At 36.0% G+C, this 15811-nt stretch overlaps 1 protein-coding gene across 1 annotated transcript; it reads left to right on the top strand.

The window, feature by feature from the left end:
- The first annotated feature begins 9110 nt into the window (after positions 1 to 9110).
- Positions 9111 to 12922, top strand: LOC149162185 (GDSL esterase/lipase At2g04570-like). The gene is made up of 5 exons (XM_089435116.1): positions 9111 to 9372; positions 9472 to 9602; positions 9705 to 9938; positions 12229 to 12487; positions 12594 to 12922. Exons 1-5 carry the CDS (start codon positions 9111 to 9113, stop codon positions 12788 to 12790), a joined length of 1083 nt encoding a protein of 360 aa, XP_089291242.1. The 3' UTR covers positions 12791 to 12922.
- Positions 12923 to 15811: the final 2889 nt, after the last annotated feature.

The following is a 15811-nucleotide window of genomic DNA, read 5'->3' as shown; positions in this document are numbered from 1 at the left end:
TGAAGCTTCTTCTATGTTGAAACTGTGAAGCTACAAGGTCAAATTTGTGAAGCTTATTTTAGGTTGAAGTTGTGAATCTACTAGGTCAAAGTTGCAAAAATTGTAGCTAGGGGTCGAAGTTGATCGAAGGTCGAAGTTTGTTGCTGAAGGCTGTGCTTAGCTAGAAGGAAGGTTGAATTGGTCTTGGAGGAGTCTTGGTCAAGGGTCTTGGTATTGGACTCCAATTGAATATCTATAAGAAGAGGAGAATTCTTGTGGGTTTTTGTCTTAGTTGGAGAGGTTTTGGCCCTGACTGATAGTCTATATCTTATGTCGTGATCTTGTCTCATTGTTCTTTGTTGTTTGGTAGTTGTTCGATGATAAGAACAATAATAAAAATAAAGTGAAAGAAGAAGAAACTCAAGTAAAAGTAAAAATACATCACAAGCAGTTATGAAAATAAGAGAATTCACCTAGTCTAGCTACCCTAGATTTCTCAACACCCTAGAGCCAAAGAAATATGACCCATTCCAAAAAAACATATCTATGTCCTTCTTGCGTTAAAAAACGAAGACAAAGAATCCATTTCCAACTGCAAAGATGCCTAAATTCCCTTTCATCATAGATTTCAAGGCCTTTTTAGTCCACTGCTCAATGGATTTAGGTGAGGTCCACATGCCTATGAATTTCCCAACTAAGGCTCTCTTAGTAAACTTCAAAGAGGTCTTAAGAAAATTCAGAGGAAGAGTGACCAAAGGTATATTCACAACTTTTTTAACAAATTTCGATTATAGTTATTTAGGTTTTGGATTGGATTGGAGTGATGATACCAAGGCACAAAAGGCAACCTCCTTGTCACCAAAGGGAGGGGCCCCTCCCAGGCCCGGAGCCATATAACCTCAGTGCATAATACTCTTGAAGAAGAAAGAAATATGAGTCAAGGAGATGCAATGCAAAATACTTGCAAGGTGATTTAAAAGGCTTCACAGTAACAAAATTTAATATCTACTTTACAAAAAAATAAATTAGATTAACAGATTCTTATATTTTTACTTTTCATTGTTAGGGAGATGTGTAATTTATTTCATACTTAATATGGACTTGATATGTAACATTTAAAAAGATATTAAATGTATGCATATAGAATTTATTTTTAAGAATATATATATATATATATATATATATATAAGAGAGAGAGAGAGAGGGAGAGAGAGTATGCCTTATGGACATATGATTTCTATTAATGAATATGAGGGGACATGTATTAGCATTTGAATTTAGAGAATGTGAATCATAAATAAAATATTTCAATGTCAACTACTTATATATTATATAAAGCAAGTGAAATGATAAAATTGTTATAGAACTTTTAAAATATTTTATTAGTGTATTACTCAAAACCAACATGGATCAATTTAACTCCAAATCCATAAAGAGCCTAGAGAAATCAAATCTCTCAAGATGCAAACCTTTCCTCAAATTTTGCACTCAGAAAGAGGTTGTCATCTTGAGAGATTTGATCCCCATCTCTACCCTTAGCTGACCCATAATTAAGATGAATCTATGTTGGTTAAATAGTTAGGCTTAAAATATTAAAGCATAAGGAACACATAGAAAAATGATCTGCATAACATTATAAAATATTTTTATATTTTTATAAATTTTATTATTTTCATAAATCCCTTCATGTCACATAAAATTTGTTTCAATAAAATTACACATCAATTAAAAATTGAATTATATAATTAGTTTTTTCAACCATTTCATTTAATATTAGAATATGCTCAATGTTGTAAAATTTTCAAATCACATAAAATAAAATTTATGTCCTTATATTAATCAATTTTTTTGGAGTAAGTATTTGCATTACCTTTTAAACAAACAAGATGCTATATGAGAGGATTGAAGATTCTTGATTGGTCAGTCGATGGGAAAATCTGATCATATCAAAAAATGCACCCGTTTAAGAGAGGCAAAAGAAAATATGTTGCCTATATTCAATATACATAATACATATACTAATATTCAGGCCTTAAAGGTCATAAGAGAAAGATAGGGAAACCAAAAACTAATAAATTGGAAACATTACAAGAGGCAACAAGCTAAGAGGATGGAATTGAGTTTGTTGTTGCAACCTATATTGCCTCCTTGTTGTTGCCTAGTGAGCAACCAATAGTAGGGGGCATGCCCAAATTCTTCTCAATGCGCCAAGTTGGTCATCGAGGTTTGACATGTGTCCATGTGTAGAAATTCCCATTGTAGATCAACAGATTATGCAATATACTAAAGCAAAATACAAGATCTACTTCTACAACAAACTTTGCGAAAGCTTAATCGAATATGAACAAGATCAATGAGAACACATATAACTGAGAATGAGAAATCAATCACACATAACACAAATGAAATAACCCGGGGAAAACCTTAGCCTAAAACCCCAATCTCTGTATTATCATACAAGTGGAAATATGTTCAGTATTACAAAAAAGAATTAGGTCATAAGCTATCCTGCTCTCTTTGCAATCCAATTGCTGCTCATAGACAGTAAAAGGCTTCTCACAACCCTTCTCCTTTACCCTCCAAGACTCCTATTTCCTTGTGCAGTTTTCCTTGGGGTCTAATGCTGCCACCTGTGTGAAATGGCCTCTTCACACACTCACTAACCTCTGATCTAACTGCGCAATCCTAAAGGAGATAAGATCCTTCTGCATGGATGAGTTTCCTATATAGGAAAAAATCCTCCAACTGATAGTTGCACTGTCCCTTCCTCTAATCTCAACAGGGTCTCTGACTTAACTGACATGCATGAGTTATTTATGAGAGAATATTCAGTTATCTGGAGAGTAGAAGTTACATGCATGCATGCATTAACTAACTGAACTCACAATTAATTCCACAAACTGTTGGAACTAATCTAACTGGACTTAACTCAGTTACCTAATCTAACTAATTATGACTCAAATTACAACTCATCCTTATCTCTTTAACTAAGGGATAAATTCCTCAGTTAATGGAGAAACTGTTGTATGTCTTCACATAGACTTCATGTTTGATTTTCTACAACTAATTAACTCAAGATGAATTAATTAATTATTAATTCAACAGCTGCTAAGGACAAATTCGAATTTTACTTCTCAATTTTAGTTCAGGGACTACCTAAAATTGGAATCCATCCCGAAATGCTAACTATAGCAATGTTATTTTTAGCACTTCCATTTTTCATTCCTTGTTGTTATGCCCAACACTGGTACCCGAACTGCTATTTATAGCAGTGCTATTTTTAGCACTTCTATTTTTAACATTTCTTATTGCTATTTTTAGCACTCCCTCTCAACAAGAAAGGCATTCAACTCGAACCCAATCCTGAACCTTTGGAATGTTTTGCATGCAACACTTCTTCCAAGTGTTGTTGCTCCAACAACTAGAAACCAAAAATCTCCCAACTAACCTCCCTATTGGGCTAGAAACACCCTTTAATGTTGAAGTTCCCTCTGCCGCTGACAAGTGCTCCCTCTATGACCTCTGAGCTGTTGTAAGACTCCATGCATCTCGCACCGTTGCACACCTCTCTGTGCCATCCTGCATTGGTGCAACACTCCTGTGCCTCTCGCATTGTTGCAGCGTGCTAGCTCTACATTGTCTTGGGATTCCTACACTGTAGCTCTCTTTGCCACTCCATTCGCATCTGCCTCTACCCACTCAGCCAATCCTGCTACTCCTCGTCGGGGCTCCTGTAGCAAGGTATAATCAAAGAGGTTGGGTACCTCGATGATCCTGCCCCTATTCCAACCTTCTTTGGACTGTCACTCCACATCGGCCCACCTCCGACCTGGAGGTATGGATATATGTGATCCCTCTGCCCACTTGGCTTGAAATTTCCCCCTACTAGAGGTCTCTGTATGAGTAGATGTCTCTACTTGATCTCCTCTCAGCTTCTCTAGTTGTGGTTGCTCCACAACCTCCTGAAGTTGCTTCACCAATTGTGGCTCCTCCATAATTGTCTGAGACTTCTTCTGGCGCTGCATGTTAAGAGGTAATTTTCTCTCCCTCTCAACCACCAAGTCTCCATCAGTTGCCTTGCTCCTCAAGGCTTTGCATGCATCTTGAACCTCAAGAGCATGCAGGTTCTTGACTCGTGAACCGATCTGCTTCACCTGTCTCGTGGTGATGTGTCGAAGGAAAACCTTTCCCTTATTGAAGACTACATCATAGCCTTTGTCTTCCAACATTGTGATCGACACCATATTTTCCTCAGTCCTGGTACATACTTGACATCAGTCAAGGTAATGCGAGCTCCATGCTCCCTCTGAAAAACAACCATGCCTACACCTGAGACACTATGCTTTTCATCATTACCCATCGCTATGAGTATTTGGAGATCTTTCTCCTCCAAGGTACTGAACAAACTCTTATCGTTGATCATGTGGAAAGAAGCACCACTGTCAAGAAACCAACCACATCCCACCATGGATGAAACCATGCATGCGAACAGTGTGAAATCCAACTCGAACTGTGAGGCGAATGCCTCACCTTTAGGTCCCTCCTTGGATCCCATCTTGGATTTCTTCAGTGGACAATTTGTTGCAAAATGGCCCACCTCATGACAATGAAAGCATCACACTTTCGATTCATCAAACTTCTTCCCACCATGGGAAGATCTCGATTTGGGATGAGAATCTTTCTCCTTCCCTTTCTTCGCCTTACTCACTAAGCCACAGTTTTCTTCATCCTTCTTATATGGGGAACCATCTCTGGTGCTTCTTCTTATCTCCTCCTACATCAGATCTGACCAAAGTCGTTCCCAATCAGGCAGTTTTTCTCTTCCATTAACCGAGTCTTGTTAGCTATGCCAGCTCTTAGGAAGACCGAGGAGTGCAAGACTCAACATTTCATCATTAGTGGTCATGATCCCTACACTTCCAAGCTCATCCTTGTAGGTGGTGAGCTTGTTCAAATATGTAGAGATTGTGTCGCACTTTTCACACTTGATTTTCCGAAGCTTGTCTTTCAGCGCCAACTTCCTCTGATCACTGCTATTCTGATATAGATCTTTCAATGTTTTCCACATCAAAAATAGTGTCTCCTTCTGATGGAGGCTCGAGACAATGTGGTCGTGAAATTCCTCCAGGAGGATTCCCCATGCTCTAGCCACACATTTCTTCCATTATGCCAATTCTATAGCATTAGCTGCTGCCAGCTTGGGGACTTCTTAATCAATGAAGTCCTTAGACCGTTGTCCTCTAATACTGCTTCCATGCAATCCTTCCAAGCTATATAATTTGAGTTGCCATCAAGGGCATACTCGAGTCTTAAACCGTTGAACGTCATTAGTGAAATTGGGATGTGATAAGAACTCGATTTCTATATTCAGGAACCTCAAACTTTGAACTTCTCCCTTCTTGTATATTGTTCTTCGCTTTCATCACCTTTGCTTTGATACCATGTAGAAATTCCCACTGTAGATCAATAGATTATGCAATATACTAAAGCAAAATACAAGATCTACTTCTACAACAAACTTTACGGAAGCTTAATCGAATATGAGCAAAATCAATGAGAACACATATAACTAAGAATGAGAAATCAATCACACATAACACAAAAGAAATAACTTGGGGAAAGCCTTAGCCTAAAACCCCAATCTATGTATTATCATACAAGTGGAAATATGTTCAGTATTACAAAAAGAATCGGCTCACAAGCTATCCTACTCTATCTGTAATCCAATTGCTGCTCATAGACAGTCAAAGGCTTCTCATAAACCTTCTCCTCTGCCCTCCAAGCCTCCTATTTCCTTGCGCAGTTTTCTTTGGGGTCCAGTGCTGCCACCTGTGTGAATTGGCCTCTTCACACACTCACTAACCTCTGATCTAACTGCGCAATCCTGAAGGAGATAAGATCCTTCTGCATGGATGAGTTTCTTATATAGGAAAAAATCCTCCAACTGATAATACACTGTCACTTCGTCTAATCTCAACTGTGTCTCTGACTGAACTGACATGCATGAGTTATTTATGAGAGAATATCCAGTTATCTAGAGAGTAGCAGTTACATGCATGCATGCATTAACTAACTGAACTCACAATTAATTCCACAAACTATTGGAACTAATCTAACTAGACTTAACTCAGTTAACTGAGCTAACTAATTACAACTCAAATTACAACTCATCCTTATCTCTTTAACTGAGGGATAAATTCCTCAATCAATGGAGAAACTGTTGCATGTCTCCACATAGACTTCATGTTTGATTTTCTACAACTAATTAACTCAAGATGAATTAATTAATTATTAATCAAACCGTTACTAAGAACAAATTCGAATTTTACTTCTCAATTTTAGTTCAGGGACTAACTAAACTTGGAATCCATTTCGAAATGCTATTTATAGCAATGCTATTTTTAGCACTTCCATTTTTCTTTCCTTGTTGCTATGTCCAACACTGGTACCCGAACTGCTATTTATAGCACTTCTATTTTTAGCATTTCTTGTTGTTATTTTCAACACGATGAAGGTATTCCATGGAGAGGAGAAAGTCCTCTCTATTTTCATGCTTGTTCAATAAGACTTTTCCCAATAGAGACTTCATGTGCCAATATAGGTCCACCATGCACATATATTGGTCTTATATCAACCAGATGTGTGACATGTATGAAGAACCCAATCAACCATGTTTACTAGTACCTCCATGTTTAGGAGAAGACTTTATTGGTTGGCTATTTCTCTTTCAACATGCAAGAGTCCTTCCTAAATATGTGGCAGCGTGAGATCCTAAAATATGTTGGCAAGCCTTTAGCTCTAAGTTGAGTTCATATATTACCTCGATTGCTACACTCTTGATAGTATGTTCCCCCCAGAAGGACATGAGTTCATTGACAGGGCATGCTACTTGCACAATGAGGAGGGTTGGGCGAAAGAGCGAGAGGGGGGGGGGGGGTTCTTAGAGAAGAGACATGGATGGATAGGGAATGAGATGTTTATAGGAGAGTGCACCCATAACAGAGTCTAGGGCTGAGGGTAGAAGTCAAAAGAGATCTAGACAAACAATTTATTTTCCAGGAAAGAATGGGTCCAAAGAGTAGGAGCTCCACAAATATTCGAGACCTAGGACAAATTGAGGTGCCAACAAAAATGCAAGGGCACGACAACCAACAGGTAGGAAATCAAATCTAAAACTTTAATAGAGGTGGAGTTCAAGACAAAGTCACCAACAAATGAAGGAGCAAGAAATAACTAGGGGGTGAGGAGAATTAACCTACCATAGAGAGAGGTCAACCTAATGTTGCATTGCGTCCCACGGCACCAAAAAGCTCTAGCCAGGTCTGAAAAACAAGATAAGTTTTTGTCCAAAAATAACTTCTCATGGTCAATTCAAATTGCATGTCAACACTAGGAAAGGAAAATTCCAATCTCGTGGAGCAAAACTCACTAATGAGCTAGCATTCCTTTCCTTGAAACTCTCTAAGAAAGTCAGAAATGTCTGAAAGCTGCTTAATCAAAGGAATAGTCAACCGAGTATAAGGATCAGAGGAGTGGGCATGGTCAAATTGGCAACCAAGGACCCAACTTCTTCGCGAAAGATAAGTCTGAGTTTCCATAGCTCCTAGTTTAACTATCCAAAATGCTCAACATCACCTGAGAGCCTTCTATTTGAAGTTGCAACTGAATTTGATGTGGTTGATAACCATGACGTGAGCATTGAATCCGTTCATAGCAATAACATTCAACTAGCCACACAAGGTTAGCATGTAAGGGAAGTAGGTGTGGAGATCATTTGATAGAGTGAGAAGATTTGACAAGAATCTAGAGAGCGAGCTAGGTGGCGCTCCATTTGATGAGTGTTAGACATCTTATGAATGGTGTCCCTCGTGTCATGATCTCGCTACATGTTTAAACATTTAAGGGGATGCATTGCTATATCCATTGGTCATATGGCCAGGTGGGACAACGACAACCCAACCCCCACATGAAGCACCTCATCCGAGGAATATATTAATCAAATTTATTTTAAAAATATTTTAAATTTTAAAATGTTATGAATAGAATTAATATATTAATTAATTTTATTTTAAAAATATGCTGAAATTTTGAAATTGCATTTAATATCATTAATTATTTATCAATTACCATTAATATATAAATATTTATATTTTATATTTAAAAATATTTTAATTTTTTAAATATAAAATATTAAGCAAAGTCTTTAGGTAGAAATCACATAAGAGAAATTTTTGGCCAATGCATTTCAAACCAACCAGTTCGTTCAGTTTATGATTTCTAAATAAAAACTTCACTTAATTCATTATGAATCACAAAACTTTAAATACAAAAAATATAAAATATCATTTTTTTTTAACTTTTAAATTATTCTCCAATAATAATTTTTTTAAAATTTGATGGAACTATATATTATCATTTCCAATCTCTCACTCCGGATATCAGAACACCTGTCGCACTATATCCAAATCCCGTGGACTATTCACCAATAATATATATCATATGTTTTAAACATTTCATTTTAACTTTAAAATATAAAATTATTATATCAAAATATCTTGAAAGGTTGACATTTAGGGACTGAGAGTCTACTCCATATGGACCACTAAGCTACCCCATATGGACCACTAACGGCTAATTGAAAATGACATAATTTTCTTTTAGTAACCTAATCTAAAAATAATAAGGAATGATAGTTTCCCAATACCGATTTGGTAACTAAGTTATCATAGATTGTCCAATCAACTAACTGAAAAAGATGCTATATTTTATATTGTCAGCATGAAAAGAATCAACCTCTAATGACTCTCCAGAAGGACGTTGGTAACGGCACTGGCCAGCAGATTTGCTCGTGCTTTCTGCTGCAATCATAATTGAAACTTTATGTCGCTAGTACAGATGAGCGCTGTGCATTACTACAGCTTCTAACTACCACAACATGCTTGACTCGCAGTCATTCATTGAGCCGCGTTGGAGTAGGTAATGTGTTCGTTTTCTGAATAAACCAAATAAATACTACTACTGTGCCACAGAATTTCCATTTGCAATGATCGAACTGACAGCCAGAAATTAATAAGATTGCAGATCAATACGATCATTAGTTCTGCCAACAACCTTTAGTTTTGCTCACAGCCATGTCGCAGTTGAGTCGTTTTTCCTTCGTATTATCGCTTCTCTTTTTTTTGGCAGGGATAGCCAGGGCCAATGCAGGAGCCAACAACATTACAGGCAAAGTGCCTGCTCTGTTCGTTTTTGGGGATTCGATTGTGGATCCGGGCAATAACAACTACATTCCCACAATGTTCAGAGCCGACTTTCCTCCATATGGTCAAGATTTCGCCGATCAAAAGCCCACAGGCCGATTTTCGAATGGCAAACTTTCAACAGATTTCATTGGTATTTCCAGCAAAAACAGTTGTTCCCTACTCTTTTGCTATATAATATAACATAATCTAACTAGTGCCTAATTCTTGAAATCAATTTTCTGGTTTGCAGCTGCAGCATTGGGGCTCAAGGAGATGTTACCACCTTTTTTAGATCCTGATCTCAACACCCAAGATCTCGTCACAGGCGTTAGCTTTGCTTCTGCAGGAACTGGATATGATAACCTCACTGCCGGGATTGGTGTAAGTGTTTTTTGGGTTCTCATGTTTTTCAGAACATTTCAAATTTTGAGTAGTTGGCCATTTGTGACTGAAACTGGGAAACATTGTTGAATATTGGTGCAGTCTGTGATACCAATGTGGAAACAAGCGGAATTATTCAGGGATTACCGTGTGCTCTTGGAAGAGCGAGTGGGAGAGGATAAGGCATCCAAAATAATTCGAGAAGCCATAGTCCTATCCTGTTCGGGAACCAACGATTTTATTGAAAATTACTTTACTCTGCCCATCAGGAGAAAGCAGTTCAGTGTTTCGCAATATCAAGATTTCCTGCTGCAAATCTTCCGGAACTTCGTCGAGGTAAAACGTTATTTAAACGTTGCTTACAGCTTCTAATTAGCTTTGTGCCTTTAATATCATTCCTCTGTAGACAATACTTTGAAAAAAAACTGTCTTATTTAATATATCCAGTATGAATCTAAATGTCTGTAACCTTTCAACCTGCATTGCAAAAAAAGCTGCTTGATACATCTAGAGTTCCCATGAATCTCTGATAATATAGTAAAAAAGTTATGATTTTTTTTTCATAATTAATACATCCAGGGTTTAGTTTAGGGAGTTGTCTATAACGCGACTTTTTGAAAGCTTTTCCGGCGGATTTTTCCGATCGAAATCCGGCAAGAATTATTGGAATCGCAAGTTTGATAGCTAGTTTCTGCACAATGAAAGCGTCCCAGGGGTTTTTCAGGGTGCTGAATCCAAATATGCAGTTAAAAAACCATTTTAACTGCAAGAAATCAAGATTTGACCTCAATTTCTTCGCCGGATTCAAAAGTTGCATTATAGACAACTCCTTAGTGTAGATTAACCCAGTATTATAGTGCACGTGTTTATAAATACCTCTTCGACTGGACTCTATAGCTTTAAAAGAAGCTGTTAATGTGCAGGTAGAGGAAGTAAATTGTTTATTTAATAGGGATATTCAAGGATATCAAACAATGTAATTGGAATATTCCCAGATAACAAGCTATGCAGATGCCTTCCTTTGACTGAACTGCATAGCTCTTAAAGAAGCTGTTAATGCTAATATATATGCAGGCAAGGAAGTAACTTGTTTATTTAATTTGGATATTCATATATAACAAATTATGTAGCTTGTTTGCTTAATTGGGATATTTATACCTAATAAATTGTGTGATTAGTGAACTGGATTCAGATTGGGAGGTTTTAAGAATAGTTGTTATTTCAAAACTCGTAAAAATAAAATAATTTGCTGAACTCAGTATCAACACTCTCACTCTTAATGGGTAATAACAACCTTATCCTTCCTCAACCTGATGGAAGTAGATTTCTTTCCTCAAAAGTTACTCATAACTAAAAGAAAATGCTACTAGCATCCACATTTTTTCCTTAAAACTAACATGCTTCCTTACATGGACTGAACTGTATATCTTTAAGAAAAACTACCAACATGACATGTAGGATTGAAAGAAACTTGTTTACTTAATTTAACTAACAATCTCAACCTCACTCTTGCTCACAATCTGATTGAGGTAAGATTTCTTTATGTAAGATTGAAAGAAACTTGTTTACTTAATTTTACTAACAATCTCAAGCTCACTCTTGCTCACAATTTAACCAAGGTAAATTTATGTTCTCAAAAAATAACAATAACCAAAATTAGAAAAGGTATCCATGCCCAAAATTTCTCTTTTAAAATAACAAGCTGTGTAGCTGCCTTGGGCTGAACTCTTGTTCACAATTTGGTGGAGTTAGATTTGAGAAGTACCCATACCCATTTTTTTTTCTTTTAAAACAAGAAGTTATGTAGCTAACTTACCTTGACTAAACTGTATAGTTTTAAGAAATGGCTACCTGTAGGCATTGAAAGATATTTGTTTACTTTATTTTAGTAACAACCTCATTCCTGCTCACAATTTATTTTTACTAACAACCTCACAATTTATTTTACTAATAACCTCACTCTTACCCACTATTTGATTTTTCGTAGATTTCTTTTCTCAAAATGTACCAATACCCACAATTTATTTTACTAATAACCTCACTCTTGCTCACTATCTGATTTTTCGTAGATTTCTTTTCTCAAAATGTATCAATACCCAAAATTTCTGAGGTAGATTTCTTTTCTCAAAATGTATCAATACCCAAAATTTCTGAGGTAGATTTCTTTTCTCAAAAGATACAAATACCCAAAATTTCTCTTTTAAAATAACAAGTTGCATAGCTGCCTTGGGCTGAACGCTTGCTCACAATTTAATGGAGGTAGATTTGAGAAGTACACATACCCAAAATTTTTCTTGCTTGCAGAGGAAGTAACTTGTTTACTTAGTTGGATCAACAACCCCAGTTTGGCTCACAACTGCATGGAGGTAGATTTGTTTTATGGAATGTCACCAATACCCAATTTTTTTCTTAAAAATAACAAGCCATGTAGTTGCCTTACTCGGACTGAACGGTATAAGTTAAAAAAAACCGCTAATGTGCAGGGAGTCTAAGTCACTTATTTATTTAATTGGCATATTACACAATAGAAGCTATGTAAGTTGCTTAAATTTTCAAGTCTAATTTGATGAATGCTTCTTTTCTACTTACAAATTGTAATGCCACTATCCACCGCAATAAATTTCAGGATCTATACAGTGTAGGTGCCCGCAAATTTGGTATTTATAGCGTGGCACCACCGGGATGCCTCCCTGAGCAGAAAACACTTTATGGAAAACCTGGACTGGATGGTTGTGTCGATGAACTGAACCAAGCGGCCCTCGGCTACAACACGAAACTGAAAGCAGCCATATCTAGCCTCAAAGCTCAGTTTCTGGACGCTAAAATGGTCTATATCGACATTTACGAATCCTTCATAGACATTGTGAGAAATCCTACCAAATATGGTATGGTTTATAATGAAAAATCTTTCTTTTACTCACTGTCATGTCCTTTTTTTTTCAACTTTTTTGTTGTTGCTATAATATGGTTGTTGTGATGGATTTGTTGCAGGGTTTGAGACATCCAACAAGGGTTGCTGCGCAACGGGATTAATAGAATTGGGAATGCTTTGCAACAAATTAGATAGCAAATTGAGTTGTCCAAATGCGTCCAAATACGTCTTCTGGGATTCTGTCCATTCCACGCAGCAGACGTACAACCTCACTGCTCAAATGGTGCTCGAGAGAGATATCCCTCAATTGTTATGATTATGATTGAGATTAATTGATTTAATAATAATTGTTTAAATGATGGAAGTTAACATTCTTCATTTCCATATTTAACAGTGTAATTTAATTATTAATAATTATTAAATTAAGGGTAAAGATTTAATTTCGGTATATTTTATATAATGGTTATATATCAAAAATTGAAATTTATTCCCCGGATGCGGGTGTTAGTTAGGATGGGACGGGAGTGTGTCGCAGGCCACATGCCGGCCATATGCCATCACGTGGCAGACGTCGGAGGCAAGGCTGGCATAGGCGTTGCAAGCGGCTGGTATAAGGCTATGCAGCAGAGCATAGTAAATGCCCTGGATGACTATTCGCCTCAAGTGGAGGTTGCAGTTATGGCGGGCGCGCTCCAAGGTAAGGTAGCTGAGGCTATAAACCATGTCGCTGCGGTAGGTCAGGGAATGTTGGTGGTTCTTCCTTCTGGCAGGTCTCTGCAATCCCAGATGCCCTGCCTCTCCGTCTCCACCGGGATCTCCTCGCTGTCTGTTTGGGTTATTCCGCAGTCTGTTCCTCGAGCTATCTGTTTGGATTATTCTGTGGTCTGTTTGAATTTCCTCTCCTCGACCCCTGTAAGGATGGTGAGACCTCGACAGCGTCTGCTTAGCCGTCGAGGCACTTCCAGAGGAGGAACCTCTCGCAGTCACGATGCAGATAATTCCGTCCACTGCTGTCATTGCCATAACATACGCTCCACAGGAGCTAATCCCCTTCATTCCAGTCAATTCATGGATGCTCGTGCATCGAGCTCAGCTTCCTTGCCTGCCTTCGGCTCTGCTATTTTCAATTTTAGCAGTTCCATGAACAGCCCTCAGATTAGTGCGCATGTTTCGGTCCTATTCATTGAAAATTCCGAGGAAGACAATGACTCCCTGGATGAACATGGGCAGGGGAAAGCTGACAGCAAGGTGCAAGAAGCAAAGGATACTGAAACTGGCTCGGAGAAGGAAGTAAAGGATCCTGCCTCAGACCTGGAAAATGTCTTGAAAAGCAGGCTAGATCAGAGGGAGAGGACCAGCGAAGCAGAAGACACTGCCCCCACTACTGCTGAAAGGGAGGCTTACGGTTGGTGTCGGGTAGAGGAGGTGCAAATGGACGAATAGCGATGCCCGAGCTCAAGGTTCACATGGCTCTTCTGTCTGGTATTCTGGTCTCTAATGATGTCTGTTTTAGCTTAGTTTTGGCATCAGTGCTTTGTGTTTGTGTCCTAGAAACTTCGTTAATGCGCTGGTTATTGTTAGTCTCCCCTGAGTGGGATAATTCGGATTTCTGGTCGGCGCCCCTGCGTGGGCTAGCTCTTTTCGATGGTTTAGCTTCTCTGTTTGGCGCCCCTGCATGGGCTAGCTTTTTGATTGGCCTCAAGTGCTCCTGGATGATATTCCAGGAGCCTGGTTCTCTTTGTTTTGTCATGATGTAAATTTTGCCTACTGTACATAATATATTAGCATAGTTTTTACCGAGAAAAAAAAATTTGAAATTTATTTTAAAAATAAGTTTGTTATTTATGATTTTAAAATCAAATTAATTAATTTAATAAAAAAATGATATAAATAAGTGCGATATATAATGAGCTATAGTTTTTTTAACACTTAGCCTTGATAAAACTTAGTATTATAACAAAATATTTTTATTTTAAAATTTCAAAATGAATTAATTTTTTGTTTTATATTTATGGATATATGTTTAATTTGTATATTAATTATTTTTATAATTAATAATAATAATAATTTAAAATAAATTTATGATTTTTTTTCTTTAAATTTTTAACAATGTGAGATTATTATAAAGTAAATGGTTTGATGGTTATCATGAATTAATGATAATAAAAGATTTATTAGTCATTTAATTTATATAATTATTTTAATAATATTTATAAATGATGAGAAATTTAACATACCTCAACCACTTTCATATTTATTTTCTCCATACAACTCTTAATAATCTGGTAATAATTTTTTCTCCTATATTTTTTAGGAATTAAAAAATATTATCAATGTTTAATTGATAATTACTATAATTAATATCTATTAAAAAACTTATAAAATTTTTAAAGATAAGAAATTCATTAAAATGATTTAAAATTTGTTAATTTAAAATGCCAAAAATTAATAACCTAATGAATATTTGGAAATTTAAATCTAGATAATTAAAAAAAAAATCTACTTAACTTTTTAGAGTCTCAAAAATAACGAACTCTTTTATATGGTAATATATTGAAAATTAACAAACATTCAATTTCAAAATAAAAATAATAACTGTTTATTCCTATTATTATTAAAAAATTATTAATTATCAATTTCAAAAATATTATGATGATGATGATGATGATGGTTAACGTCCGCTGAGACCAAATAATGATCTATCGGACCTAAAAAGACAAATTATTTATTTTGATTTAAGATTTTATTCCTATGCTCAAAAAGTTTGGAGAGAAGCCTCCCGAGTTCACTATAATTTTGGCATTGTAAAAGGCTAGGAAGGTCAGCAACACATTCTTAAATATTAAGTCACTTACTTCAATTCCTTATATTATTCAAATATCTATAATATAATCTTACTTAAAACTTATTTTTAATCTTCAATCTTTTCATAAATGTCAAACTCTTTTATAATTGGAAAAAATTCTTATTAATAATGATTTCAAATCTTTAATTAAATTTAATATAAACCTATTTATAATTATTTAAATTTTTGATGAATTTTCAGAGTATATCTATTTATCATTTCCCCATACAACTCTTAATAATTTGCTTATAATGTGTTGTCCTTTGTTTTTAAAGGCTAGACATGTTATTAATATTTAATTGATAACTATTAAAGTTGAAATAGTTTATGGGATTTCATGAATTAAGAAATTAATTATAATTTAAAAAAATTGTTAATTAATAATGTAAAAAAAATTAATAATGTGATATATTTTGAAGTTTGAATTTAGATAAATTAGAGAAATATTTTGTCTATTAAGTTACTGGAGAGCAACACATTCTTAAATATTAA

This window comes from Pinus tabuliformis, chromosome 5_2, assembly GCF_031772625.1.
Source record: "Pinus tabuliformis cultivar Carrire ecotype Pingquan chromosome 5_2, CPIR1, whole genome shotgun sequence".
NCBI classification, from domain to species: domain Eukaryota; kingdom Viridiplantae; phylum Streptophyta; class Pinopsida; order Pinales; family Pinaceae; genus Pinus; species Pinus tabuliformis.
Note: the sequence above shows the minus strand (reverse complement) of the source record. Positions and strands in the feature narration are given on the sequence as shown.

Coding starts and splice junctions, on each gene's coding strand:
- LOC149162185 (XM_089435116.1), top strand. CDS start 9,111: ATGTCGCAGTTGAGTCGTTTTTCCTTCGTATTATCGCTTCTCTTTTTT. Junction 9,603..9,704: donor ACCTCACTGCCGGGATTGGT/GTAAGTGTTTTT, acceptor ATATTGGTGCAG/TCTGTGATACCAATGTGGAA. Junction 12,488..12,593: donor GAGAAATCCTACCAAATATG/GTATGGTTTATA, acceptor GATTTGTTGCAG/GGTTTGAGACATCCAACAAG.